The sequence below is a fragment of the Zingiber officinale genome, chromosome 8A (genome assembly GCF_018446385.1).
Source record: "Zingiber officinale cultivar Zhangliang chromosome 8A, Zo_v1.1, whole genome shotgun sequence".
In the NCBI taxonomy this organism is placed as follows: domain Eukaryota; kingdom Viridiplantae; phylum Streptophyta; class Magnoliopsida; order Zingiberales; family Zingiberaceae; genus Zingiber; species Zingiber officinale.
In genome coordinates, this window is record NC_056000.1 from 32,859,428 (window position 1) to 32,886,502 (window position 27,075).

At 42.5% G+C, this 27,075-nt stretch overlaps 2 protein-coding genes across 2 annotated transcripts; both read left to right on the forward strand.

Moving 5' to 3' along the window:
• Positions 1 to 21,235: 21,235 nt before the first annotated feature.
• On the forward strand, positions 21,236 to 21,712 carry LOC122012302 (calcium-dependent protein kinase 20-like). The gene is made up of 2 exons (XM_042568794.1): positions 21,236 to 21,412; positions 21,529 to 21,712. The coding sequence occupies exons 1-2, from the start codon at positions 21,281 to 21,283 to the stop codon at positions 21,709 to 21,711; spliced, it is 315 nt and encodes a 104-aa protein (XP_042424728.1). The 5' UTR covers positions 21,236 to 21,280; the 3' UTR covers position 21,712.
• Positions 21,713 to 24,571: 2,859 nt separating this feature from the next.
• Positions 24,572 to 26,820, forward strand: LOC122008361. Its single transcript, XM_042564076.1, has 2 exons — positions 24,572 to 25,244; positions 26,061 to 26,820. The coding sequence occupies exon 1, from the start codon at positions 24,629 to 24,631 to the stop codon at positions 25,214 to 25,216; it is 588 nt and encodes a 195-aa protein (XP_042420010.1). The 5' UTR covers positions 24,572 to 24,628; the 3' UTR covers positions 25,217 to 25,244; positions 26,061 to 26,820.
• The last annotated feature ends 255 nt before the right edge of the window (positions 26,821 to 27,075 follow it).

Below are 27,075 nucleotides of genomic sequence, written 5' to 3' on the forward strand. Positions count from 1 at the left end.
AAGCGCCCGGCAACTCAGAATCCATGAGGTGGGTTGCAGTCAAGAAAAGGCGAGCGGGCCCGAGATCAGTTTCGGGCCCAAGGATCTTGAGGGAGTTGAAGTGCCGCATGATGATGCCCTTATCATCAAAGCGGTGATAGCCAACTACACTATCCATCGTATCTTCATTGATACTGGCAGCTCGGTCAATATTATCTTCAGAAAGGCCTTTGATCAACTACAAATCGATCAAGCCGAGCTGCTGCCCATGACAACCCCCCTCTACGGGTTTACGGGCAACGAGGTTCTCCCGGTCGGACAGGTAAGACTGGCTATCTCCTTAGGGGAAGAACCGCTCCGGAGAACGAGGACAACAAACTTTGTGGTGGTTGACTCCCCTTCATCCTACAACGTGATACTGGGGCGACCAGCGTTAAGCGAATTCCGAGCTGTTGTGTCGGCGTTCTACCAGAAGATCAAATTCCCGGTCGAGGACAAGATCGGTGAAGTATGAGGAGATCAGTTGGCCGCTCGGAAATGCTATGTGGAAATGGTCCGAGCCGAATCCAGCGCAGCGCGAAAGGCTCCACGGATCGAGGTACACGCCATAACCGAGAAACCTCCTGCTTTAATTTATGATGAAAAGGAGGAGGTTCAGATCCATCCGAGCCGATCGGAGGCTACAACCTTTATTGCCGCCGACCTGGAGGACGAACAGAAAGAAGAAGTGGTCAAATGCCTCCAGATGAATCATGACGTCTTCGCCTGGTCGACGCATGAGCTGCCCGGTGTCTCCCCCAGCATAGCCCAACATAAGCTTCACGTCCGGCCGGACGCTCGGCCAGTAAAACAAAGGAGAAGAGATTTCAGCGCCGAGCAGAATATTATCATTCGAGCGGAGGTAGAAAGACTCTTAGAGGCCGGCCACATACGGGAGGTTCAATTCCCAAGCTGGTTAGCAAATGTGGTGCTCGTCTCCAAGCCGGGCAACAAATGGAGGGTGTGCATCGACTTCAGAGATCTGAACAAAGCTTGCCCGAAGGATTTCTACCCTCTGTCCCGAATCGACCAGCTTGTAGATTCTACAGTCGGATGCGAGCTTATATGTATGCTGGACGCCTACCAAGGCTATCATCAAGTGCCGCTCGCCCCGGAGGATCAAGAAAAAGTTAGCTTCGTTACACCGGACGGGACGTATTGCTATACGGTAATGCCGTTCGGACTGAAGAATGCCGGAGCAACATATCAAAGATTGATGAATAGGGTCTTCCGCGAGCAAATCGGACACAACCTGGAGGTCTATGTAGATGACATCCTCATCAAATCCTTCCGAGCGGCCACTTTATGCAAAGATATGGAAGAAACCTTCCGTACACTCAGAAAATATGGGGTCAAGCTAAATCCTCATAAGAGTTTGTTCGGCGCCAAAGGAGGACGTTTTTTGGGCTATATTGTGACCGAACGGGGTATTGAAGCTAATCCTAGCAAGGTGAAGGCTCTTCAGGACATGCTACCGCCCAGAAACATAAGGGAAGTACAGAAGCTGACCGGTCGGATTACAGCGCTATCACGCTTCATCTCCAAGACTGCCGACCGGAGCCTTCCGTTCTTCAAAATCCTCCGCAAAGCTACAAAGTTCCAATGGAATGAAGACTGCGATCGGGCTTTTGAAGAATTGAAGACGTACTTAAATTCCCTACCTGTGCTGGCCAAGCCAGCTGTCGGCGAACCATTGTACATTTATTTATCCTCAACCGAGCAGGCAGTGGGATCGGCGTTAGTCCGGTCGGGAAGTGAGGAGCAACCTGTATATTTCCTTAGTCATATCTTGAAAGATGTTGAAACCCGCTACACTGGACTCGAGAAGTTGGCCTTTGCTCTGATCCTAGCCACTCGGAGACTTCGTCCTTATTTTCTGGCGCACACGATTATCGTCAAGACCAATAGCCCGTTGGGACGAGTGCTTTTAAATCCAGAAGCTTCCGGACGGCTCATCAAATGGACAACCGAGCTAAGCGAATTTGATATCCAATATCAGCCCCGCTCGGCTATCAAAGCACAAGCCTTAGCCGATTTTGTGACGGAGGTGCAGGACCCGGAACCCGAAGCTGTGTGGAAAGTGTTCGTGGATGGATCATCCACTAGATACGGGAGCGGAATTGGCATAGTTTTGCTGTCCCCACAAGGAGAGCGGATGCATCTCTCCGTCCGGCTAGATTACCGAGCGACCAACAACGAAGCAGAATATGAAGCCCTTATTGCTGGATTGCAGGCCGCTCGGCACGTTGGAGCCGTCCGGGTCATCCTCTATTCAGATTCCCAGTTGGCTGCTCAGCAAATCTCGGGGATTTTTGAGATAAATAGTACAAGGCTCAAGCTCTACGTGGAGGCTATTGAAAAACTTAAGCTCAACTTTAGGGAGGTGATTATTCAGAAGATCCCCCGGGCGGAGAATCAAGTGGCGGATGAATTGGCCAAGCTGGCAAGCGGGTTATCTCCGGTCGGCTATCAGAAGCCGATCGAGCAAGTATCTTTAGTAGCGCATGTCGATCGGATGGAGGGCATCACATACCCGAGCGACTGGAGGACAACAATTGTGGAGTTTTTGCGCTCGGGAGCTACCCCCTCCGACCGGGAAGAAGCTCATCTGCTGAAGAGAAGGGCTAGTCGGTTCACCCTCGTAGGAGATCAACTCTACAAGAAGGCCTTCTCCCGTCCGCTCCTAAAATGCGTCAGCTGGGAAGATGCCGAGTACATCCTTCGAGAAGTGCACCAAGGTTCGTGCGGTGGGCATCCAGGCGGACGGTCGTTAACCAGGAAGATTTTGCTAGCCGGGTATTTTTGGCCAACCCTTCAAAAGGATGCTGCTCGGATCGTTGCAAATTGTCTATCCTGTCAGAAGTATCATAGCATGTCCCACCAACCTGCAGATGAGATGAAAGCATCAACTGTGGCCTGCCCGTTAGACCAATGGGGGATGGACATCGTGGGACCCTTCCCCATGGCTACCGGGCAGCGGAAGTTCGTATTGGTGGCGGTCGACTACTTCTCAAAATGGGTAGAAGCTAAGCCACTTGCAAAAATATCCGAGCAGATGGTTAAAAAATTCATATGGCAAAATATCATCTGCCGCTTTGGCATCCCAAGACGACTCGTCTCCGACAACGGGCGTCAATTCACTGGGTGGGAAGTGGTGCGAAAGTTATGGCATCGAGCAGCACTTCACATCGGTGGCATACCCTCAAAGTAACGGTCAAGCCGAAGTAACCAACCGAGAGATTCTCAGAATTTTACGGGCTCGGCTAGACCATGAAGGAGGCAGCTGGGTAGACGAGCTGCCGGGCGTCCTATGGGCTCTCCGCACGACACCAAAGGAGGGAACGGGCGTCACTCCATTTCACTTGGTATATGGAGGCGAAGCAGTCATCCCGATTGAAGTTGGGGTGGAGTCCGTTCGGGTACAAAATTATGATGAAAATAACGCCGAACGGAGGAACATGGAGCTAGACTTCGTCGAAGAGGAAAGAGCTAAAGCGTCCGTCCGGCTGATGGCGTACCGGCAACGTATGAAACAGAACTACAACCGGCGCGTGATCCCCAGAGCCTTTCAAGTAGGCGACCTAGTTTAGAAGAAAGTCAAGCCAGTCGGAGATGTCGGCAAGTTGGAAGCTCCCTGGGCAGGACCCTTTGAAGTGGTCGAGAAGCTCCGTTCGGGCGCTTATTACCTCAAGGATGTGGAAGGTCGGATGCTGGATCGACCATGGAATGCAAATCACCTTCAGCCATATAGAGCTGGGTGAGAGGTGCACTCTGGCTCTATTTTGTGTAAATGCAAAATAGCTGTACTCCTTTTATCGCAGGAAACAAATTATTCCCAAGGCATTCTGTATTCATAGCCGAACGGTTAGTTCTCCGAAGGCCCCGTGCCGCTCGGTAAGAGGAGCCAAACGCCCGACGATGAAGGCCCCGAGCCGCTCGGAGGTATATTGTACGAGCCAAAGGCTCGATTCAAGACCCTTCGGCCAGTAAACGTTGTCCAAATTAGGCTTAAAGCCCGACGAGCTCGTCGTTAAAGATCGAGAGCGCAGCCATAAATACCCTCGAGCTCCGACGTTAAAGATCGAGAGACGGTCCGGCTCTATAAACCCTCCAGGAAACCGGAGACGAGCCGCCTATAAATCCTCGAGGTAAGGCCGACGAGCTCCGTCGTTAAAGATCGAGAGCCGCACCGACCGGCTATAAATATCCGCGCTGGCCGAGCTCAGACGTTAAAGATCGAGAGCTGCGCCTAGCTAAAGACCGCCGAGCTCCGACGTTAAAGATCGAGACGGTCCGGCCTATAAACCCTTTCGCCGGAGGAACCGGAGACGAGCCGCCTATAAATCGAAAGGTAAGGCCGACGAGCTCCGTCGTTAAAGATCGAGAGCCGCGCCGACCGGCTATAAATATCTGCGCCGACGAGATCCGGCGTTAAAGAGCGAGAGCCGCGCCGACCGGCTATAAATATCCGCGCCGACGAGCTCCGACAAAGATCCGCGCCGACGAGCTCCGTCGTTAAAGATCGAGAGCCGCGCCGACCGGCTATAAATATCCGCGCCGAAGACCGTCGAGCTCCGACGTTAAAGATCGAGAGCCGCGCCGACCGGCTATAAATATCCGCGCCGACGAGCTCCGTCGTTAAAGATCGAGAGCCGCGCCGACCGGCTATAAATATCTGCGCCGACGAGCTCCGTCGTTAAAGATTGAGAGCCGCGCCGACCGGCTATAAATATCCGCGCCGACGAGCTCCGTCGTTAAAGATCGAGAGTCGAATCCGCGACTGTGAGCTTACTGAACGAAACTAAGGACGCCAAATAACGAGCGTTCGCAAGTACTAAATTGATTAAGTCCGGTCGGCCATCAGTTTGCCAATACTTCGCATTCACTGAATGCAAACAGCATAGCCGAGCGCTAAACGATTTCGAGGAAAACAAGTCAACTGATTAACCTGATCGGTCGTCTAGTGGGGAACACGTGGAGCTTAACTGACTCTACGGATAAGCACCAAACAGACAAAAGAAGGGCAATGAAGGGCAAACAAAAATACAAGCAAGGGAACACAACTAGGCCGAGCGGCACATACAAAAATTTTACATCCGCAAAGCGGATGAAATACAGGAAGTACTTGGAAAAACTCGCCTCACTCCGGGTCCTCAAAATTAAAAAAGGCATCCGGGATTTCGTCAATCATAGCCGCCAGATCTGAAGAGGGAATGCTCAGGTCAGCAGGAAGGTGCCCTCCCTTCTTCCAGTACGCCGTGGTGACCTTGACCGCCTCGGCGAAAGTTGAGGAGACGTTGGCGCGCTGCTGCTAGGCGACTCGGCTCTCCCTCCTTGTACTTTCTGAGCGCCGCTCGGGAGGCAATTAGTGAATCTTGGAGAGCTTTTTGGTCCACCTCTGCTTTGGTGCGTTCAGCTGAGCGCCCATCCCGTTCGGCAGTTAATTGGGCTTCCAGATCCTTAGATTGCTGATCTAGGGCTCGGACTTCAACTTTCATCTTGTCCAGATCAGCGATCGCCCGCTTCTTCCGGCTACTGGCGCGCTTCACGTCTGCGTCGCGTTTCTTCACCAGGCCTTCAAGTCGAGCCACCTCTATAGCCAGGTCGGCGGCCTTCTTCTGTTCGGCCTCACGGGCTTGTTTCTCCCGCTCGGCCGATGGACCCCCCGAGACTTGGAGTTTTTCCATGAGATCCTCCAGCTCGGCCAGCCGATGGCTGGTGGCGATTTGCTCCGCCCAATGCTGTAAGTGAAATAATAAAATCAGAAACCAAACAGCAGCATGGTGCTGGAAGAAAAATGAACCTACCTGAGTGGCCTACTGCATGTGGTTATCGCCGAGCTACTTGGGCGTCATGAGGGCCACCCGAATCTGGGCGTCCTCGAAAAGTTTGGTGAGCGGACCCGTCAAGGTTATTTCATGAACGGGGCTTGATGGCCGATCGGCAGACAATAAATATTCCTCCGATGGGAATCGAAGGGTAGTCTTGATGGTCGGATGGCCGGCCGGCACTTCCTCAGCCGCAGTCGCCTGGCCCGAGGACTCTCCTATGGTTGAAGTCTCGCCCATCCGTCGCAAGCGACGACGAGTCCGTGGAGGAGAGCCAGAGGGCTGTGCAGTGGGCGAGGCCACGGGGGTCCTGATCTGCGACGGTGTGCGATCTGGCGAAGCGATCTCAATCGGCGCCTGTGGTTCGCCCTCTGGGGTCGGCGGAAGGCTGGAGTCCCTTCGACGTTTCCGCCGAACTTCCAGTGGTGAATCCCCGGTCTGGGGGACTCCCAGCTCTGCCGGCTGGGGTAACTTCTGTTTCAGGGGCGGACTGCGTCCCCCCCTCTCCTGTAGCTGCCGGGCGGCTGGGGATTAGACCCCGCTCGGCGAGTTCTTTTTTGGTAGCCGCCTCAATTTCCACGGCTTTCAATTTCAGATGATCAGTAGCCTTGGAGCGCCACATGACTTCAGCTGCAGTAGAAAAAATTAAAATCAGTTAGACAAAAAAGGCGAAGTGAGTAAAGAGTCCTTACTCATGCGGTAGGGAAGATTGGCCCGAACGGGAGATAATCCAAAAATGTACAACACCCCCTTGAGAAGCAACTGGTCGATTTTGTACCGCTGACCGGACAACCAGTTTGCCGCATGAAGGTAGGCTGGATTGCTTCTGAATTTGCCGAGCTCCGGCTGGGTCGGCACAGCGGTCTGCCATTTGGTTCTGAATGCTGGCCGCTCGGGAAGTCGTATATAGAAGAAGAACTCCTTCCAGTGCTTGTTGGAGGTCGGCATATTCTCAAAAAATTTGAAGCCTATTCTACTTTGGAAAATAAAAGTACCCAACTCGGATTGTTTGGGGTAGAAGAAGTAGTGGAATATTTTGGGGTCGAGTGGGATACTGTGCAGCTTAAAGAGGACGACCACCCCGCTCAGCAGCCTAAAGGAATTCGGCACAAGTTGGCCGAGCGGGATGCGGAAATAATTACAAACTTCCAAAATAAATGGATGGGTAGGAAATCTAAGGCCACCCTGAAATTGGTCCAGAAAAAAACAAATAGTACCGATCGGCGGATTATGGGGCCGGTCGGTCGGGTCGGCTACAACTATTTCATGGTCATCCGGGATCCCGTACGTCCGAACAAGACGCCGAGCGCCCTCCTCGTCAAATTTACTCTCCATGGTCATATACCAGGGACCATGAACATCAACAGCGGGTACGGAAGTGCTCGCCATGACTAAATTACCAAGAAAAAGAAGGAAGACAAAAGAAACTCGGAAACGGAGGACAGATAAAAGTTCGCAAGCAAGGGGACGAAAGGAGTTCACCGCGAAAGGGAAAGGCTGAACGAAAGGAAGGGAGAAGCTTACTGAGGGAAGATGAACGGAGAGGATCACCAGAAGGCCGAAAACCACCAAGAGGCAAGAACTAGGACAGTCGGAACGATGCAGCCGCGTGCACCTTCGACGGAGGACGCGCAATGAGACAGAGAATACGGCGTAAGGGCGAAGACGAAGGCTTTATGCGAACGAGGTTGGTCGGCCTCGTCCGTCGGATGCAGGTCACGAGAGACGAGGTCATCATCTAACCGTCCATTTCAAAACAATCGGCGTCCCATCGTACGGATCATCACCGCCACGCGAGAAGAGCCACGTGGCGCTCTGTCACCAGGCGCAATTAATGCGCCCATACCGCGCATGCTTCGACTTAATGAAAAGGATTTGCGTGATTTTCGAGAAGATTTAGACAATCAAACATCCACGTTGTGCGCCAAGACATCCAAAACGAAGAGCCGAGCGGCTGAATTTGGCATAAAGGCCGAACGGCTCAAGGGATATTATAAGCGACGGTAAGGCGACGACCGCCCGCTCGGACACATAGTCCAGTCAGTCGGACTCACTGCCTCCTTCGACTAGACTTGAAGGGGAGGCAAGTGATCCGGCGGTAAGAATGGGGGACCCACTTCCTGAAGGGTCCCAGCCTGAGGATGGATGGAGGGCTGACTAAGCGGGTAATGGCCGCGTCAAGCAGTTGAGCAGGTCCGAGCGGAGCCAGAGATAACCTAGCCATAGGCTTGGGTTTCCGACGCCAAGGCGGGAGGACTGAATGGCCGAGCGGGTGTCTGCCCGGCTGAAACCGAAGGGCCGAGCGGGTGGTCCATTCGGCCAGGATAAGGGCGAGGATACAAAGGAAGGACTGAATGGCCGAGCGGGTGTCTGCCCGGCTGGAACCGAAGGGCCGAGCGGGTGGTCCGTTCGGCCAGGATAAGGGCGAGGATACGAAGGTTAGCCGAGCGGCCTATTCGTTCGGCTCGGGATATGGGATGTCGGCAAAGGCATGTCGGATGATTATGCCGTACACAAGATTTCACGATAGAGGGTCTTGTCGTCACATCATGGAGAGGTTGATACAGTAGCGGTATGGCCTTATGGGTGCTCTTCTGACAGACCCATACCTGGGCATGGATGCCCTTCTGACAGACCCATACCTGGGCATGGTCGAAAGCAGGTGATTGCTTTGATTGGCGCGCCCAGGCTCCTTCTAGAAGTCTATATAAGGTCTCCATTTCTTCACCGGAGGTACGCTGGTCTGCATCTCTGAAGCCACCTCTTTGTTATTCCTCGCCTGACTTGAGCGTCGGAGGGCCGTCGCCGGGACACCCCTCCCGGCTTGGTTTTGTTGCAGGTTCGCCGGAGCACTCGAGGATCCAGCAGGGAGCGCCACATCCCCAGCGTCCGTTGACTCCTGGTTCGGACAGGATCAACCACTATCCACTCGGGACATAGCGGTGATGTGTCCATTCCACTCCTTTCTTTTGTACGCACTTTCCCATAGACTAGATATAAATATTAGTCTACATATATTTCAGACCATTATCTACGCAGCTAGATATGTCACCAACGCTCGAGTTCATATGCTATATTGTCACATTTTGACGACATATTTCACTCACCTCCACATTAACGTCACCCGAGGTAATGTTCGGGCCATGACTGAGTTCGACGTCATAGGATCTAGGAGCTTCTCATTAGCGGGTGTCCACGTAGATGAGGATGATGGCGTCATGTCTTGGCGGTGGAGGCCATAACACCGACCAGACCCAGATGCCCAGGAGGCAGTAGAGCATGATGAGTTTATGGTTGCATTGTTCGGCGACGATGCTCCAGCTCCACCTCCAGGTCGAGCACCCCGTCCTGCACAGCGCACTCTAGGAGATCGAGTTGTTGGACTCGAGCTATCCATGACGAGTCTTCGGCAGGAGGTCTCGGACCTGAGACGAGACGCGAGACAGGACATCTCGAACCTGCGACGAGACGTGTGACAGGATATTGCAGATCTTCGACACGATCTATCTAGTTCCCGCGAGGATGCCCGGACCCATCATGCTGAGTTGATCGAGATGTTCCGTTCCTTCAGAGCCAGACCACTCGGATCACACCCCTCCTCTTCATCTTGATAGACATCCCGACCATTATGTATATTTTATCATTGTACCTTGGCCTTGAGTTATGACATTTTGGACTTCACCTACTTAGGTATATCTTAATATAATTGATTCTAACTTGTCTAATAGACTAGGAATTTTAAAATTGTTTTCAAAAATGGTCATTTTCAAATTCTAAGGTAAAATACTTTTATGTTTTCAAAACTTCCTATCTTTAGAATTTCAAAACAATTTTTGCCTTAAACTAGAAGAATTTCTTAGAAATCATGTTCCCCTAAGACTAGTATTTGAGCATCTCACCAACACCCTAGGATTCCCTTGTTTGTGATTGTCAAACATAGAAAGGGGTGAGATGCATAGGCAGATTGCCTGGACTTAAAATGTTTATCTCAGTGCATCGACATAAGTCTAGACATTAAATACCAAACAGATATTAATCAAATTAAATCATTCAGTGTAGTCAAACACTAATTGATACTTGGACTTAACTTGACTGACCAAGTGAAAGCTGCTATCATCTGAATAGTCAGTAAGTAACTAACTGGTTAGACAGATTTTATATATCAAGTTCAGGGGGAGAAATTATTTTTTTTAAAGTTTTCTTAAAAACATTTTGAAACTAACTTTTACAAAACTTAGCTCATTTTTTTTCCTAAAAAGTTTTTTTGGTTTTAAATTAATCTTAAAAGTTATGGATCTACCTTAGTTAAATTTTGTGTTGAAAATTAAATTTTACGAACTAAGTTTTTGGAAATTGAAAGTTAAAGATTACTTTTAACTTAGTGTTTGAAAATTGGAATTGAAAATAGAGTTTACTTAATATTGAAAATTTGGTTTAAAAGCTAAAATTTTACAAAGTTAGTTTTTAAAAATATTTTAAATTAGATTTTTCAAAACTTAAGTTTACTTAGTTGGATTTTTGAGTTTAAATTTACAAACTAAGTTTTCCTTCAAAATACCTTTCATTAAAACTAGAATCGTGTCAACCTACAAAATTATTTTGAAAATTGATCTCTATAAAACTCATGTTTTAAAAGTTTTGAAAATTTAGTTAACTTTTTAAATTTTATCTTTAAAAATATATTATAAAAAGTTACTAAATTATTTTTTTAACTTAACCATTTTTTCAAATCTTGAAAAGCTTGTCAAAAATTACTCTTTTGATGCTATCGTTCTAACTTAACTTGTTTAGCTACTTTTGAAAAGGTTAAGAGATACTTTTAGAGTAAAATGTTTAATTAAACTCCCCTGAGTTAATCTGGTTAGTGTTTACATTTTTTTTAAAATTTTTAATTTTTATTTATTTGATCCTTGTTTACATTTGATGAATACCAAAGAGGGAAGGTTAAATGGTTAAGTTAGCTAAAACAAATTGAAAATAAAAACTAACTTAAAAACCTGTTAATGCTTGTTTTACTTGCATTTTACACTAACTTAATCAAGTTGTGATTCTATCAAAAAGGGGGGAGATTATTAGTGCGGTTAGCACTAACAGTCTAACTCGGGTTTTGATGAATGACAAATTAGGTTAAGTTAGTTTTGTTGTTGATCTAACACTCTGACCGAGTGTGCATGCGAAGTCCAGACAGGTCGACGGGCTGACCGGATGTCTGACACGAAGCCCAACTAGGTCGATGAGCCGACTGGATAGCTGACACGAAGTCCAAATAGGTCGAAGTGCTGACCTGACATTTGGCACGAAGTCCAGCTAGGTCAACGGGCTGATCGGATAACTGGCGCGAAGTCCAGACGGGTCGAAGGGCTGACCGAACGTCTGACAGGTAAGTAAAGGTAAGTCACTGGAGGGGAGTGAATGTGAGGACGCGTTCCCGGTAAGGGAACTTAAGCGTCGATCCAACTTAGATCCATTTCGGAAATCTAAGTTGAGATCGTGATTAGATTCCGGTCTCGGAAAGACGGAATCTAAGTCATACTCATTTCTGTTAAACAATGAATTAGGCTAATAATCTATTTTGCAGGATATAATTGCCTCGGACTAACGTGTTTCTTGCAGAAAGGAGTCTGCTGGAAGACTTGGGTCCGGGCGCCCGGGAGGTACCCAGGCGCCCGGAGGTCCGAGCACCTGAGAGGTACCCGGGCGCCCGGAGGCAAAATTTATCCTCCTCGCGTCGTTACCACGTGGAGCCTTTTGGTTGGGTTGACTACGTCATGGTCGAGGCACCCTGAAGGTTCCAGGCGCCCCGAGCCTCCTATATAAGGAGGGTCAAAGGCGGAGCTCCAACAACAACTCAGAACAACCAATCTGCTCACTTGTGCTCCTGCGATGCTGCGAAACTCCGACAACACGCTCTTTTCTTTTGATTTCTTCCTTGTCAGTACTGCCTTATTTTTCATTAGCAACTGTACTTTCAATTGTAAAATAATTATTCGAATTGCTATTGAATTTCCCAACGAAAGCACTCAACAAGTGCGAGCCTTGGAGTAGGAGTCGACACAAGCTCCGAACCAAGTAAAAAGAACTTGTGTTAGCCTTGTTTCTTTTCGCTTATATTTTCCGCTGCACTTAACTCTTTTCGACGAAAGTTTTTAAATCGATATTCACCCCCCTCTATCGAAATTTACGATCCAACAACATCAACTATGATGAAGTTCGTGGTCCTTGTCCTCTTAAGAGGCTCCTTTCCGAGCGATATGGCTAGCCGCGCCTAGCCGATCGGCAATACTTCATTGCTTGTGAACCTATACAACGAGGTTGTCATGGGCAGCAACTCGCTCTGGTCGATCTGCAGCTGGTCGAATGCCTTCTTGAAAATGATATTTATCGAGCTGCCTATATCCACAAAAGTTCAGTGAATAGTGTAATCAGCTATCACCACTCGGATGATTAGGGCGTCGTCATGAGAGATCTCCACTCCCTCTAGGTCCCGAGGGTCGAAACTGATCTTTGGTCCTTTGACTTTCTCTTTGCTGCATCCCACAACTTGTATCTCTAGTCGTTGGGCATGCAACTTCCTTGTTCGATTGGAGTCACCATCGGTTGACCCCCCCAACGATCATTCTGATCTCACCCTAGGAGGCGTTGCTTCGGTTTCCCTCCTCCCGAGCCGTGGGTCTAGTCCGCTCAGCAGAAGCTCAAGAGGGACTTGTATTACTTCTCCGTTGAGGCTGACACTAGCGCTGCTCGGCCACCGCTCTTTCTTCTTCCCACTGCCAGTCTGATCGACGGTGATGATGTCGATCGAGAGATGCTGATCGACGGTGATATCCTGGATGAGGCGGTCGGCTTGAAATTGGCCTCAAGCCATAGCAGTCTCAGCTGTTGTGTGTCATCGATTGATGGAACGAGTAAAACAATGACGTCCAAGTCCTGTCTTTAGCAGCTTTGGGCCGCTCTGTTGCTATATGTTACACGACATGGGTTTAGGGCTCCTGGTGCGGCTGTGCTACACTCGCTCAAGGGCCCTTTGGGGGTTGTTGGCTTCTGTCTGGTCATCATTCGAGTGTGGTGGTAGGTTCAACGGGTGCCTCCTTTTTCCGTGCTGCTTGTGGCAATTGTTGGCGAAATGATGTAAGAACGCCGCTCGGAAGTCCTTGAAGGTGTGGAGTGATCCGATCGACAGTCGCCTAAACCACCGTTGCACTGATCCAGAAAGGGTGGTTAGAAAGACTCAATATTTCACTCCATCGGTGTACTGATGGAGCGTAGCTGTGTTATCGAATTTAATTAGATGGTTCTCGGGATCAGTCGTTCCATTATATTCCCCGATTGTCAATGGGGTATAATGTCAGGGTAGTTGGTCATCCAAGATTCCCTGAGAGAACTGCTAGTTGATCTATTCGGGCGAATCATCGTTTCTTGGTGATTTTCCTTTCCGTGCATCCCGGACGGGCACATCATCCGAAGAGGATCCTGGCTCCTTGTCCGCTCGGCCTTGTTCCTCTGATGGAGTCTGGAACAACACCTGATGAAAGGAGATAGGTGCATTCGGCGCATCTCCATATGTGCTGATTGACTTCTTATTCTCCCCCTGAACAGATATATTTTCCTCTCGGTCTCTGTATCTGGTTTGTTGTCTCGCTACTAATGTCGTGGGTTCATTTACTTATTGCTCGGCATCGCCTGCTGTTGCTACTTAACAATTTTTTGCTTCTCAGTCTAATTCCTTTTTTGTTAGTGTCACTACCATGAGTCGTCCAACGCCCTTTATCTCCATGTCTTGGATACATGCTACGTTTTCACAGACGATGTTAATATGATCCTGTCAGAAAATTGTGAAGAAGACTGGTTAGGGATATAGCTCCTCAGTTGACCTCGTGAAGACTCGAGCCCTATCTGTAACACAAGAAATGTCAGTGTTGGATCAGAGAAAGAGTCCTCGGCGTTGACCCTCCGGCTCTCAAGTTAATTAATGGAACAATAGAAGAAGGTGGAGCAACCGTGAAAGCACAAGTGTGAATAATGAATTGCACATACATATGTCAGTGCATGGACCCCTTTTTATATAGTGCTACAATAGATGATGTGCACGCTTTTCAAGGCGTGAGCACGTTTTTCTAACTGTCCTATGAAAGCACATATCAGAAAAATGTCTCTGACACCATACCTTAACAGGACATATAAATTCTTGACATTATAGTAGAAATTTTCATCATACGATTTACCTATTGATCATGTCTTGTTATCAGCGACATTACCTCCCAAAGAGATATTATGAGATATAGGAGGAGCCCCACTATTTAACCGAGCAGGGTAACAGGGTAGCCGTTCAAACGAGACTCCCTGCACGATCACTCTAAGCTACTCTTCTTTGTTGTAGCTCGATTCAGTATATTATTTCTAACTCGATCGGACATGATCTCCGATCAGTTTGATATTTGCTTGGTCAGTTAAGCCTCTGATATCTTTGATGTACTAATCCCAGCCAGGCGGACCAGTGATCTGTTCATGATTCAATTGGTAGTTACGATTAGTTACGGTACCCTGTAGAATATTTTTCTTCAGTGCGATTTAGGATGTTGACAACTAAGGAAGGAGTAACGTGCGTTTTCAAATTTACCTGGATAAGAGACCTTAGGGACAACACTATGGTGTATGATTTAATTATTATTAAATTTTATTAAAAAAATTATTTTCTCTACTACTTTATTTAATGATGCAATTTTGGTTAGGGACTGAGATGTCAATATCAAAAATATGATGGGCTAACGGAAGTTTGATGGGGTGTCCATTTTGCCATCCAATTTCGAACTCAATTTGATACAACAAAATTTGGAATATTAAATAAATTTATAATATTTTTTTATAAGGAAATGATTTTTTTTGTAATGTTTATTTAAACTAAAGAATGGATAGATGATAGAGCAAATTGTTTGAAAGTTTATATATTTTTTAAAATTAAAGGAAAATGGATTTTTTTTATTTATTAGTATATTGGTTTTTTTATTTATCTCAAATTGAACAACACAAGATTTTCTTTTCTCCCACCATATTCACAATAATCATATAATGAGATTGTGACCAATGCACACGACTACCTACTCGCAAGCGAACTCACAAGGTTATAGTCTCTTTTTGATCTCTCAATTAGGCTTTTATGAGTTGAACTCACGGCTTGTTCCTGAGCGCATAACTACCTACTCGCAGCGGCTACTTGCGTCATTTGTTCCTCCTCTTGTCAATCACTTTTATTTTTTCTTTTTCATCAATATAGCCACCCATTTCTAAATCTTATCCCCCTTTACTATCCACTCCAACATGTCGCCTTGATGCACTCCACTCAAACAATGAAACACAAATAAATTAAATTAAATTAAAAATATTTGTACACCATTTATATATATATTCCCACTTCCGGGCATGCACCATTCAATCATTAACATTATTATAAATAAATAAATAATACATTTTAATAATTTATAGTGAATTTAAAAAGAAAAATAGTTTATATTTAGAACCTTTAAGAGTTAAAGTCCATGTCTTTAGTAGCTTTAGTTATTTTTTAAAAAAATAATGAAAACTACTCCAAATTCAATGTTAACTATTAAATTTATTTTTTAAAAAATTTATGTGAGATGTTGACATAACAAAGATGCATTGAGTGCCTTCCACCTAGTCAAATAATTGGCCACTCATCCAGCTCATTTTTTGTTTTTTTTTCTCTATCAATTTTGTTAGCAATAATTAAGATAAATTGTACAGATTTCTCTATTTTTTTCATATTTTTTAAACTCTCCAACTTCGATGAATGTAAGAGGACACCTTTAAACACCAGAATCATGAAAAGGACACCTTATTTCATTAAAAAAAACACCTACAATTTTATATTTCTCTATTTTTTAAATATTTATTGAACTAAAATAAAAAATGCACCTTTTATTTTCGTTGCCATTAATTGGGCAATTTCAAATAATACTATGGGCACTTTTTAATTTTATTTTTAAATGGATGAATTTTTAATTGTAATGAAAATAAATGTACGTTTTAATTTTTTTTTCTCAATTAAAATTAAATAAAAAAATAAAAATAGTATTTTTTTTATTTCTAAAAAACATCTCATCATATTTTTAATACTTAAAATACTCTTATTCCAACTCTATTATAATAGCTATACATACAACTTTTTAAATAATTTTTAAACCTAATCAAAATTCAAAATCATTTAAATTTCAAAATTATAATAATCTTGTTATAACAATTAACAACTAATTAATTTGTGCTACAATAGTATAGTTAATTAAATAGTTACTACAAACATATAACAATTAATTGGTTAAATAATGTTATAATAATCATTAATTAGGTGTTACAATATTATAAGTTATAACAATAGTATTATAAATATTTTGAGTATATTGAAGCGATTTATTTAAATTTAAATAATTTTGATTAAATTGATAAAGATTTTTTTTTATATAAAATAACTATATATATATATATTAGTGTAGAACTTTTAAATGTGCATAAATTGTACTTTAAATATAACCAATAGATAAATTAAAGGATAGAGTCGATCGAGACTGGACTTGGATCCAGAACAGGTCAATGGGTCGGGTATCTGTTGACCTGATTTCGACTGAAAAATGATAACTAATCCGATCGAGTGTGGGGTGTCAGGTGTTAGGCCAGTTACAATTTCACCTCTCTAAAAACAGTCAATCAACAATTAACCTCCGATTCAATCATTTTTTTAGTATTGGACTGTTGGAACTGATAGTTCTGACTATTGAAAACCAACAATTCTGACCATTGGGGATGAAGAAAAAGGATTTTTTTTTAATATTTTTTTTAACGATTAAGATCATTTGATCATTTTTTTATCAATGACTATACTTTAACATATATTACTATCCAAGCTCTATAAATAGGGAGCTCATTTCATTATTTGCACTTGGATCTTCTCTACTCATTCTCAATTCCTCAATTTCTATATGTTTTTTACTCTAATTCTACACACTTTTGACTTCCTTTTCTGAGTTCCGACTATAATGGAAGGAGATCATGTTGGTGCAATTTGTACTAATGATCAAACTCATATTTTGATAAATGACTAGGGGTCTAAAGTTATAGTGTTTTGTTGTCTAACATTTTTACCAAGCGTGCATGAGTTGACTGGTCTGAAGGACCTGACACCAGGCTGAAATCTAGTTAGGTATGTGGGGCCCGATAGTTGGTGGGAAGTCCAGATAGGTCAATGGGGCCTGATATCTAGTGGGAAGTTTGGTTGGGTCCTCGAGACCTAACAACCGGTTGAAGTCCAGTTGGATCTGCGTACCTGACAACTGGTGGGTCAGAGGCAAGTCAAGTGATTAGAAGTGGTTAGTGAAGGTAAGCAACTGGAGGAGAAATCCAGTGAGGGTGTGTTCCCTATTGAGGGAACTGCAGGCGTCGATCCAATTTAGGTCTATTTGGGAAACCTAAGTTGAGATCTTGAGTAGGTCCTAGTCTCATGAAAACAGAATCTAATTAATACTCATATTTTATTATATTGTGTTAACTCTGTTTTACAAGGTAAAATATATTTTTCGATTGCCTGGACTAACCTTTTCTTGCAGGAGGAGAAGATGAAGAAAAGCGGTCCGGGCGCCCGGACCAGGCTCGCCTAAACAAGATTACGGGGGCCCAGGCGGTCCGAGCACTTGGACTCGGTCCAGGCGCCCTAACCCAAATAATTATCCCCAAGCTGACATGGAGCGAGTCAATTGGCCGAGCCATGTGTTCCAAGCGCCCGGAGGGGTTCCAGGTGCCAGGAATGGACCTATTTAAAGGCCTTCAACCCGGAGCTTCAGAACAACAACTACTACAAGTTTCTTTCTTGCTCGGTGCTTTGAAAAGACTCCCGCAATGCTGCTACGCTCCACCGACAACCGGACTTCAGCTTTACTTAGTTTCTTATTGTCGGTAATTTTTATATATAGTTCTTGTACTTAATTTGTAACCTTTTGAATTATTAGTGGATTGCCCAACGAAAATACTCGATGAGTGCGAGCTTTGGTGTAGGAGTCGTCAAAGGCTCTGAACCAAGTAAAACTAACTTATGTTAGCGTTGCTTTCTTTTGCTTCCATTTTCGGCTGCGTAAGTTAAAGTTTAAATCGAGTTTTTCGACGATTACTATTCATCCCCTACCGAATTTTCGATCCAACATGTAGTGCATCGACAAGATGGGAAGAGGATGGTCAGGTCATCATCTCGATCTCAAGGAGAAGAAATCGTGAATATTGAAACCAATCCAATAAATTCGGCCAATTAGTAATTTGAATACAAATCACACTCGAAACACAAGGAAGTACTGATACAATTAATTCTAAGGTTCGGGAAGTTCTTTCTTGAAAATCTTATATTTTTACTTAACATTTTGATACGATTATTCTTTTGTCTAAAAAAATTATGTACAAAATGTAAACATTGCAATACTTCTTATAAATTTCAAATCGGCAAAGGCTATGAGTTATTGAAACGACACGTAGAAGTAAAACACCTGACATAATATGGAATTATTGTGCTCAAGCACAATTATCTAGATTTTCCACTAATGAAAATAGTGATTCGAATTTATTTTCATATTCTCATAATAAATTTAGAAAATCATTAGTTAGATTTATTTTCGTATAATATTTTTATTTAGTTTCGGATATAAATGTACTTTTGAATAATTTGGTAAAGAATCTTACTTTTCAATTTAGTTCTAGGATATGCTAGATGTGTTCTTTTTGAATTCAATGTAACCGAATAACTTTTCAATTTTTATTATCCTATTTTTCATTTAGTTCTAGGATATTTTTGTAATATAATATTAATTTTAAATGAAAATAGTATAAATAAATTTTTATCTTGTATATTAGTACAAATGAAAATTAAAATATTCTTGAAATTTATTTAGTTACATTTAATTTATACCGTAATATAAATTAGAAGTTTTACGTTAGTTTATATTATGAAGCTTTTATTCATTTGAAAATTCTTTTCTCTTAATCTAAATAATATTATATATAATACTAGAATTTTTTTATATGATATTTATAAACAAAATATAGTATAAAGTATGAAATATAATCTAATATTTCTAAAACAAAAAATATTAATAGTTGTAATTAAAACTTATAAAAATATAAAACACATAGAATGAAACATCCATGAGAATTCTCAAATTTCACATATAAATTTGAGAATTATTTTACGACTTTTTTTAATAAGTAGATAGCGAAGTAAATTTTGATATCGGGATACATAAGACTCAAAATTTTCTTATTTTCTGCATGATCATCAAAGAAATTTTAGTACATCTATTGCCAACAGTTTCTATGGAATAGACGTTCAGTACTGATTGTAACATATTGAATGCACGACAATCGACTTTGTCTCCTGACTTGTTGGAAACCCAAGTATTACTTGACGATTGGATCAGAGTCGAAAAGAAAATCCAAAGAATATAATTTTCAAATGACGAAGTTGAAAAGTTTGATACTAATGGAACAAATACTACGAGAACAGAAAATAAAAGTGAGTAACAACACCACTTCATAAGGTAAAAGGATAAAAGGTAAGAGAACTGCATGAGGTTTGATTTTTCTATATCCTAAGAGGATACATAGACAACTTAATAAGTACAAACCTCTTTTTTTAATAATTTATAATTTTTATTTTTTAATATAATAATCTTGAATAGCGGCAAGCCGTGTATGAACTGTGAACTGTGGTGAACAATGTATGAATCGTGAACCGATGGTTTCGAACTATGAACCGATGATTTCAAACTGTGAACCGTAACTACCTTAAACAGTTAAGATTAAGAGTTGACCCATAGGAATCATCAAATCGATCATTCTAAACTATCGAATCATCAATTTTGAACTAGAGTCGAATCCACCAAATGGTGGTAAAAAGGCGAATACGCTCGCCCCCAGCGCCCCCGTCAACCCGTCCGAGGGCCAATACGGAGGATGTAAATCATGTGCGGCTACTAGCCTTTGGAATAGTGACTAGCACATAAGAGAGACATTTACCTCGACTTTACCGAGATTCGAATCCCAATCCTCATGGTGACAACACTTCATGCGCTAGTCACTAGACCCATCCGAAGGGATAAAGTCGAATCCACCAAATGACCAAAGGGAAGATCATCAATTTTTTTTTCGGCAATTTACCAAATCACGCACTTAAATATCTTAATTGACCAAAAGGCGTATGTTACTTTAGTTTTTTTCAAAGGGCGCATTTTTTCAAGTGCCCTTCCCTTTTTATCCTTCTGACAAATTAAACCTTTTTTTTTGTCGTTTTCCTTTTCTCTCTCTTCTCTTTCCTATTACCTCTTTCATCAACGAAATGTAAGATTTAGTTATTTTTTTTATAACATTTTAATACATTTGGAGAAGCTAAAATAAACAATGGATAGCATAGTTAAACTCCTTGCAACATCAGGAATCCACAGGAACTGAAATGGGTGTAATCTGAGGTCTCTAGGTCCATCAGTGGGTTTCGGTCAAAACCCACTGATGGACCTAGAGAGCTCCGATTGCACCCATTTCAGTTTCTATGGATTCCTGGTATTGCAAGGAGTTCAAATATGTTATCCATTATTTATTTTGACTTTTAAAAGATGTTAAAATAGCAGAAGAAAAAATCAGCAAAAAAGCTCCAAATCAGGTCCACATTGGGCCTGATATGGAACCATATCAGGCCCAAAGTGGGCCTGATATGATTCCATATCAGGCTTAACGTGGAGCCTTTTTGCTGATTTTTTCTTCTCCTATTTGAACACCTTATAAAAGTCAAAATAAACAATGGATAACATAGTTAAACTTCTTGCAATATCAGCAATCCACAGGAACTGAAATGGGTGTAATCTGAGGTCTCTAGGTCCATCAGTGGGTTTCGGTCAAAACCCACTGATGGACCTAGAGAGCTCCGATTGCACCCATTTCAGTTTCTATGGATTCCTGGTGTTGCAAGGAGTTCAAATATGCTATCCATTGTTTATTTTGACTTTTAAAAGATGTTAAAATAGCAGAAGAAAAAATCAGCAAAAAGGCTCCACGTTAGGCTTGATATGGAATCATATCAGGCCCACGTTGGGCCTGATATGGTTCCATATCAGGCCCAACGTGGGCTTGATATGGTCCATATCAGGCCCAACGTGGGCCTGATATGGGACCTGATATGATTTTTCCTTGAGCTTCATACAATGTAGAGAAATTAATTTGATGATAGAAAACCAAGAGTTCTGTTAGTCCTATGATTTAATTGTCTTTTTCTCAAGCATGTTGTGCAAATTGATTCTCTGTTCCTCTGAACATTGTTTTATCAGTATATTGCAATATCTGCTAATACCTTTGCCTTAATACTGCATCATATCTTCTGTATTCTCAACATTACCCTCATGATTCACATTACAGATCATCCTTGGCTGCAGAATGCCAATAAGGCACCCAATGTAAATCTTGGTGAAACTGTTCGAGCAAGACTCCAGCAATTTTCAGTGATGAATAAATTTAAAAAGAAAGCTCTTAGGGTGAGAATATTTTCTTTCATGATTTCTTTCTGTGTGAATGCTTGACATTTGTCCAGCTGATTATTCCAAGACACACCTAGTATTATTATGTTCATTCTAAAACTGTGTTAATGCAGGTGATAGCTGAACACTTGTCTGTGGAGGAGATTGTCGACATAAAGGAAATGTTTGAGAATATGGATATCAACAAAAAAGGGCAGATAAATTTTGATGAGTTAAAGTATGGTTTGCGCAAGCTCGGACACCAGGTTTCTGATTCAGATGTCAAAGCATTATTGGAAGCAGTAAGTTATTGCTGAAGATGCAATCTTTTTTTTAAAGTAAAAAAAATTGACTGTGGGTTATGGCAATCAAACCATTTCCATTGGCATTACACAATTATGGGGTGACAAGGGAAAACAAACACAAAGAATTAGGCACAAATTCAAGCCACAACCCTACTAGATCCATCAAGAAATTCATCAAGAGTTGCTGACCAAACAAGATCCAAAGATGGACCTATCAGCAATATACTGATAAAACAATGTTCAGAGGAACAGAGAATCAATTTGCACAACATGCTTGAGAAAAAGACAATTAAATCATAGGACTAACAGAACTCTTGGTTTTCTATCATCAAATTAATTTCTCTACATTGTATGAAGCTCAAGGAAAAATCATATTAGGTCCACATTGGGCCTGATATGGTTCCATATCAGGCCTAACGTGAAGCCTTTTTGTTGATTTTTTCTTCTGCTATTTTAACATCTTTTAAAAGTCAAAATAAACAATGGATAGCATATTTGAACTCCTTGCAATACCAGGAATCCATAGAAACTGAAATGGGTGCAATCGGAGCTCTCTAGGTCCATCAGTGGGTTTTGACCGAAACCCACTGATGGACCTAGAGACCTCAGATTACACCCATTTCAGTTCCTGTGGATTCCTGATGTTGCAAGGAGTTTAACTATGCTATTCATTGTTTATTTTGACTTTTATAAGGTGTTCAAATAGGAGAAGAAAAAATCAGCAAAAAGGCTCCACGTTAGGCCTGATATGGAATCATATCAGGCCCACGTTGGGCCTGATATGGTTCCATATCAGGCCCAACGTGGACCTGATATGATTTTATATCAGGCCCAACGTGGGCCTGGTTTGGAGCCTTTTTACTGATTTTTTCTTTTGCTATTTTAACATCTTTTAAAAGTCAAAATAAACAATGGATAGCATATTTGAACTCCTTGCAATACCAGGAATCCATAGAAACTGAAATGGGTGCATCCGGGCTCAGGTCCATCGGTGGGTTTGCCAAACCCACCATGACCCAGACCTCGGATTACACTCATTTCAGCCTCCTCGGATTCTGATGTTGCAAGGAGTTTAACTATGCTATTCATTGTTTATTTTGACTTTTATAAGGTGTTCAAATAGAGAAGAAAAATCACAAATGGTTCACAAGGGTCTATTGGGCCTGATATTGTTCCATATCAGGCCCAACGTGGGTCTGATATGATTTCATATCAGGCCCAACGTGGGCCTGATTTGGAGCCTTTTTGTTGATTTTTTCTTCTGCTATTTTAACATCTTTTAAAAGTCAAAATAAACAATGGATAGCATATTTGAACTCCTTGTAATACCAGGAATCCATAGAAACTGAAATGGGTGCAATCGGAGCTCTCTAGGTCCATCAGTGGGTTTTGACCGAAACCCACTGATGGACCTAGAGACTTCAGATTACACCCATTTCAGTTCTTGTGGATTCCTGATGTTGCAAGGAGTTTAACTATGCTATTCATTGTTTATTTTGACTTTTATAAGGTGTTCAAATAGGAGAAGAAAAAATCAGCAAAAAGGCTCCACGTTAGTGATTTTTTCTTCTGCTATTTTAACATCTTTTAAAAGTCAAAATAAATAATGGATAGTATATTTAAACTCCTTGCAATACCAGGAATCCATAGAAACTAAAATGGGTGCAATCGGAGCTCTCTAGGTCCATCAGTGGGTTTTGATCGAAACCCACTGATGGACCTAGAGACCTCAGATTACACCCATTTCAGTTCCTGTGGATTCCTGATGTTGCAAGGAGTTTAACTATGCTATCCATTGTTTATTTTAGCTTCTCTAAATGTATTAAAATGTTATCAAAAAAATAACTAAATCTTACATTTCGTTGATAAAAGAGGTAATAGGAAAGAGAAGAGAGAGAAAAGGAAAACGACAAAAAAAAGTTTAATTTGTCAGAAGGATAAAAAGGGAAGTGCACTTGAAAAAATGCGCCCTTTGATTAAAACCAAAGTAACATACGTCTTTTGATCAATTAAGATATTTAAGTGCATGGTTTGATAAATTACCGTTTTTTTTATAATTGAAAATTCATATTTTAAGAGAATAAATTTAAAGATAGATGGTCCGATTTCATATATTCTATTTATCAAATAAATTAAAAAGTACACATAATTATTCATCCAAAATAGTCAACTTTTTATGTTTAACATTCCATTAAAATAAAATATCCTACGGTGAGCTGGTATTTTTACATATAATGAAAATAATACCTTCTACTCAATTAAAATCATTTTCAATGGGCCTATCTTTTTATGTTGATGTACAATGGTCCGGGCTTTTATTTAAATACGAAGGAATTCATGCGCCTTAATGGTTAGACCGGACACTCATCCACAATTGCAGCTACTCTCACATGCGCCACACGTGCCAGCATCCTTTTCCTCCCCAGACCCCAAGTGATTATCTTTCCAGTTTGGAAATTTCCAGAATGCCCCAGGGTATAATAATTTTTGTTACAATGCCCTAAATTTTTAGAATGCACCCGCTCAACTTTATTATTTTATATTAGAGAATTATTTTAATTAATTTATTTATTTATATTAATCTTTAACCTAATGAAATAAATGAACTCTTATCGAGTTAACTACAAAATGTATTCATGAGTTATTTTCATTAATGTTAAGATACTCTTCAAAAGAAGTTTGTTTTATTATTTAATTAGTAAATAATTTAAATAATAATATAAAAAGATTAAAAAAGGTATTTTAGAATTTTGAATTAAAAAATCTCAATAGAAATTAATCTGAGGGGTTATTGTTACAATTATCAAACGTCAGGTGTCATTTTGGAAATTACCCGTCAAAGTTCTAACACAGTGAAGGGCGACGTAGACAAACAAACACTCACTCGCCACTCCACGCAGCGAATCTCGCTCCTCGATCGATCTCCGCCATGGACGGAGAAGAAGACTGCGATCTCCGGCCAGACCATCACTTCCGCGGCCTCGAGACGGAATCCACCGGCGGAGGCACCAGCATCCACATCACGGCCCTCGACGGCATCGTCAACGTCAACTCCCTCTTCACCCTCGCCGTCTTCATCGGCCTCGCCTGGAACCCGTCCCGCTACCCTGACGGCGGACTCCCTGACTCCGACTGCGCAGCCAGCAACCGCGTCGCCGAGGACCTCGTCTCCTTCCACGTCTTCTCCTTCTCCGCCTTCCTCTTCTCCAGCCTCGTCGCCCTCTGCCTCAAGCAGGCGATCCGGATAGTGCGCCCTCACGGGCGCACCGCCAGGGTTAACAAGGCTTTGCTCCGCGGCGGGATCCTCTCTTCTGCAGTCGGATCCGTTCTCGGGTGCGGCTTCCTTACCCTCGCCCTCGTCAACGTGGTCCAGATCAAGCTCGGCCGCCTCGATTGCAGCGGCGCCGCCGTGGGAGCCATCGTCCCCATCGTGACACTCATTCCGATCGCAATGCTCATCTACTCCGGTATCGTCTTCTACGCCTTCACTCGCAGATCTCATCACGGCCGGCGTTAGGGTTCGGATTCCTCTGTACTCTTGTAAGGTAAACATTAATTCTTAATTGCCTTGAAATTTTTATTATTTTCAGAGTGATTCTTGCAGTAGAATATTGGTGTGATTTCAATAATATTTCTTGAATGCATGACGAAACTTTGTGACAATTTGTTAATTAGCGTGATGCATGAACTCTGCCAGTTAGAACACTGAATTGTTCGTTGTTTAGTTTTGTCTGTGAAAAATCATTCTTTTTGGATGTTGAATTGGATCGGATAGAGTTCTTGGCAATCTTTGAAGCAACTAGTTCTTTGCATAAGCTTAAAAATTAGGGAATTCATGCTATACACTGACAAAATAGGGCATCATATACGGTTTTGTCGTAGCCCAATCCAATCCAATATAAAAACAAGCAACCTTAGCAATGTGAGACTAAAAGCTTGAATTGTTATCGATATCTTTTCCTCTCGAGTTTCTTTAAGATTCCCGATCAAGAAGACTTGACATGCTTAGCTAATTGGTCGAGCCTGATCAATATCCACCAATATCCAAGTTCACTCAATTAAATCCCATCATTTTAGATTTGATGATGGTTGGATACTTGGATTCTCTTTCTAGTCCAAAGGACTTTAAGTTTCTAACTGCATTAAGATATATCACCATTCTATGTGGACGGAGACATTATCTTTGATTACGAACCTTCGATTGTCTCGCTTGCATCTTTTCTTCTTCGACTCTAATTATTTTTAATTGTTAACATCGTTGTCGAAAATTTACTTACTACTTTTTAGGGTGAAATTACAAAGGTCATTTACCTTTCTCAGCTGTTCAATTTTCTTAGTTACAATCTCACAATCTTCTGCAGTATGCAACTTGGCCACCAAGTTCTCCCAAATGCTAATGCAAGATGCAACGGGGATGTATCTTCCATGCCGATCGAATGAGTCCATGCATCTAAGTGTGTGTAGTTTGGAGAAAGTCTCAGGGAACATGACAGAAGATGAAAGTCCATGTCTAGTTAAGAGGAGTTTCTACCTTTGTGGCAACTAGCAACCCGTTGCTTGTTCTTTGTCCTAGAGATGCCGACGATAGGGTAAGGCGAAATAGATTATGAGACGAACTCTTCTTCGTCATTCCCATTTCATTCCATCTTTATATATAGTGTAACAATCTTTTACACCATGATCCTAAGAACATATGTAGTATTTAGACATAACCTAAATACTTTACATCTATCTATTGCCCTTAATTATTCACGCCTATTTAGTATTTACACCCACAATTCATGGCACGGCTCCTTGGGATCGATTTAAACAGCACAGACTTATTTGATTGCCTTTGCGATCGATTTAAGTGGTTCGTCAGGCAAGTGACTGGGTTGAAGTTGACCTGGTTGATCAATCAAAGGCGATGTTGCAAAGAAGGGTGGCCGGTGAACATCAGTTGGCCTGAATCGACCTGAATCATCACCGGGGGTCGATGGTAATCGCATGTATGAGGTTGAGGGCAAGTCATCAAACCATGAGGTCGTATTCCCTTGAGCTCGATCTCCTCCTCCATTGATGTAGTGAATGATAGCTCTGTAGACGAAGGGAATTAAGCCTTCCATTAGTTCAAGGGAGGTGCTAAAAATATGAAGGTTGGTAGAGAGAGATGAGGGAGGTGGCTTAAATAGAGACAAGGAATGATGGTTATTTCTATTGAGTATTCACAGGTTCAATACTAATCCAAGTTCTAAGATAGACAATGAATAATGCTCGATTAGACGAACCAGAGGAAATGGTCCGTCAATATGTTCGACTAACAATATGCTTCTAGAGGCTGCTCTAGCCGTTATGATTAGACGAACCAGAGGAAAGGGTCCGTCAAATTGCTTCGAG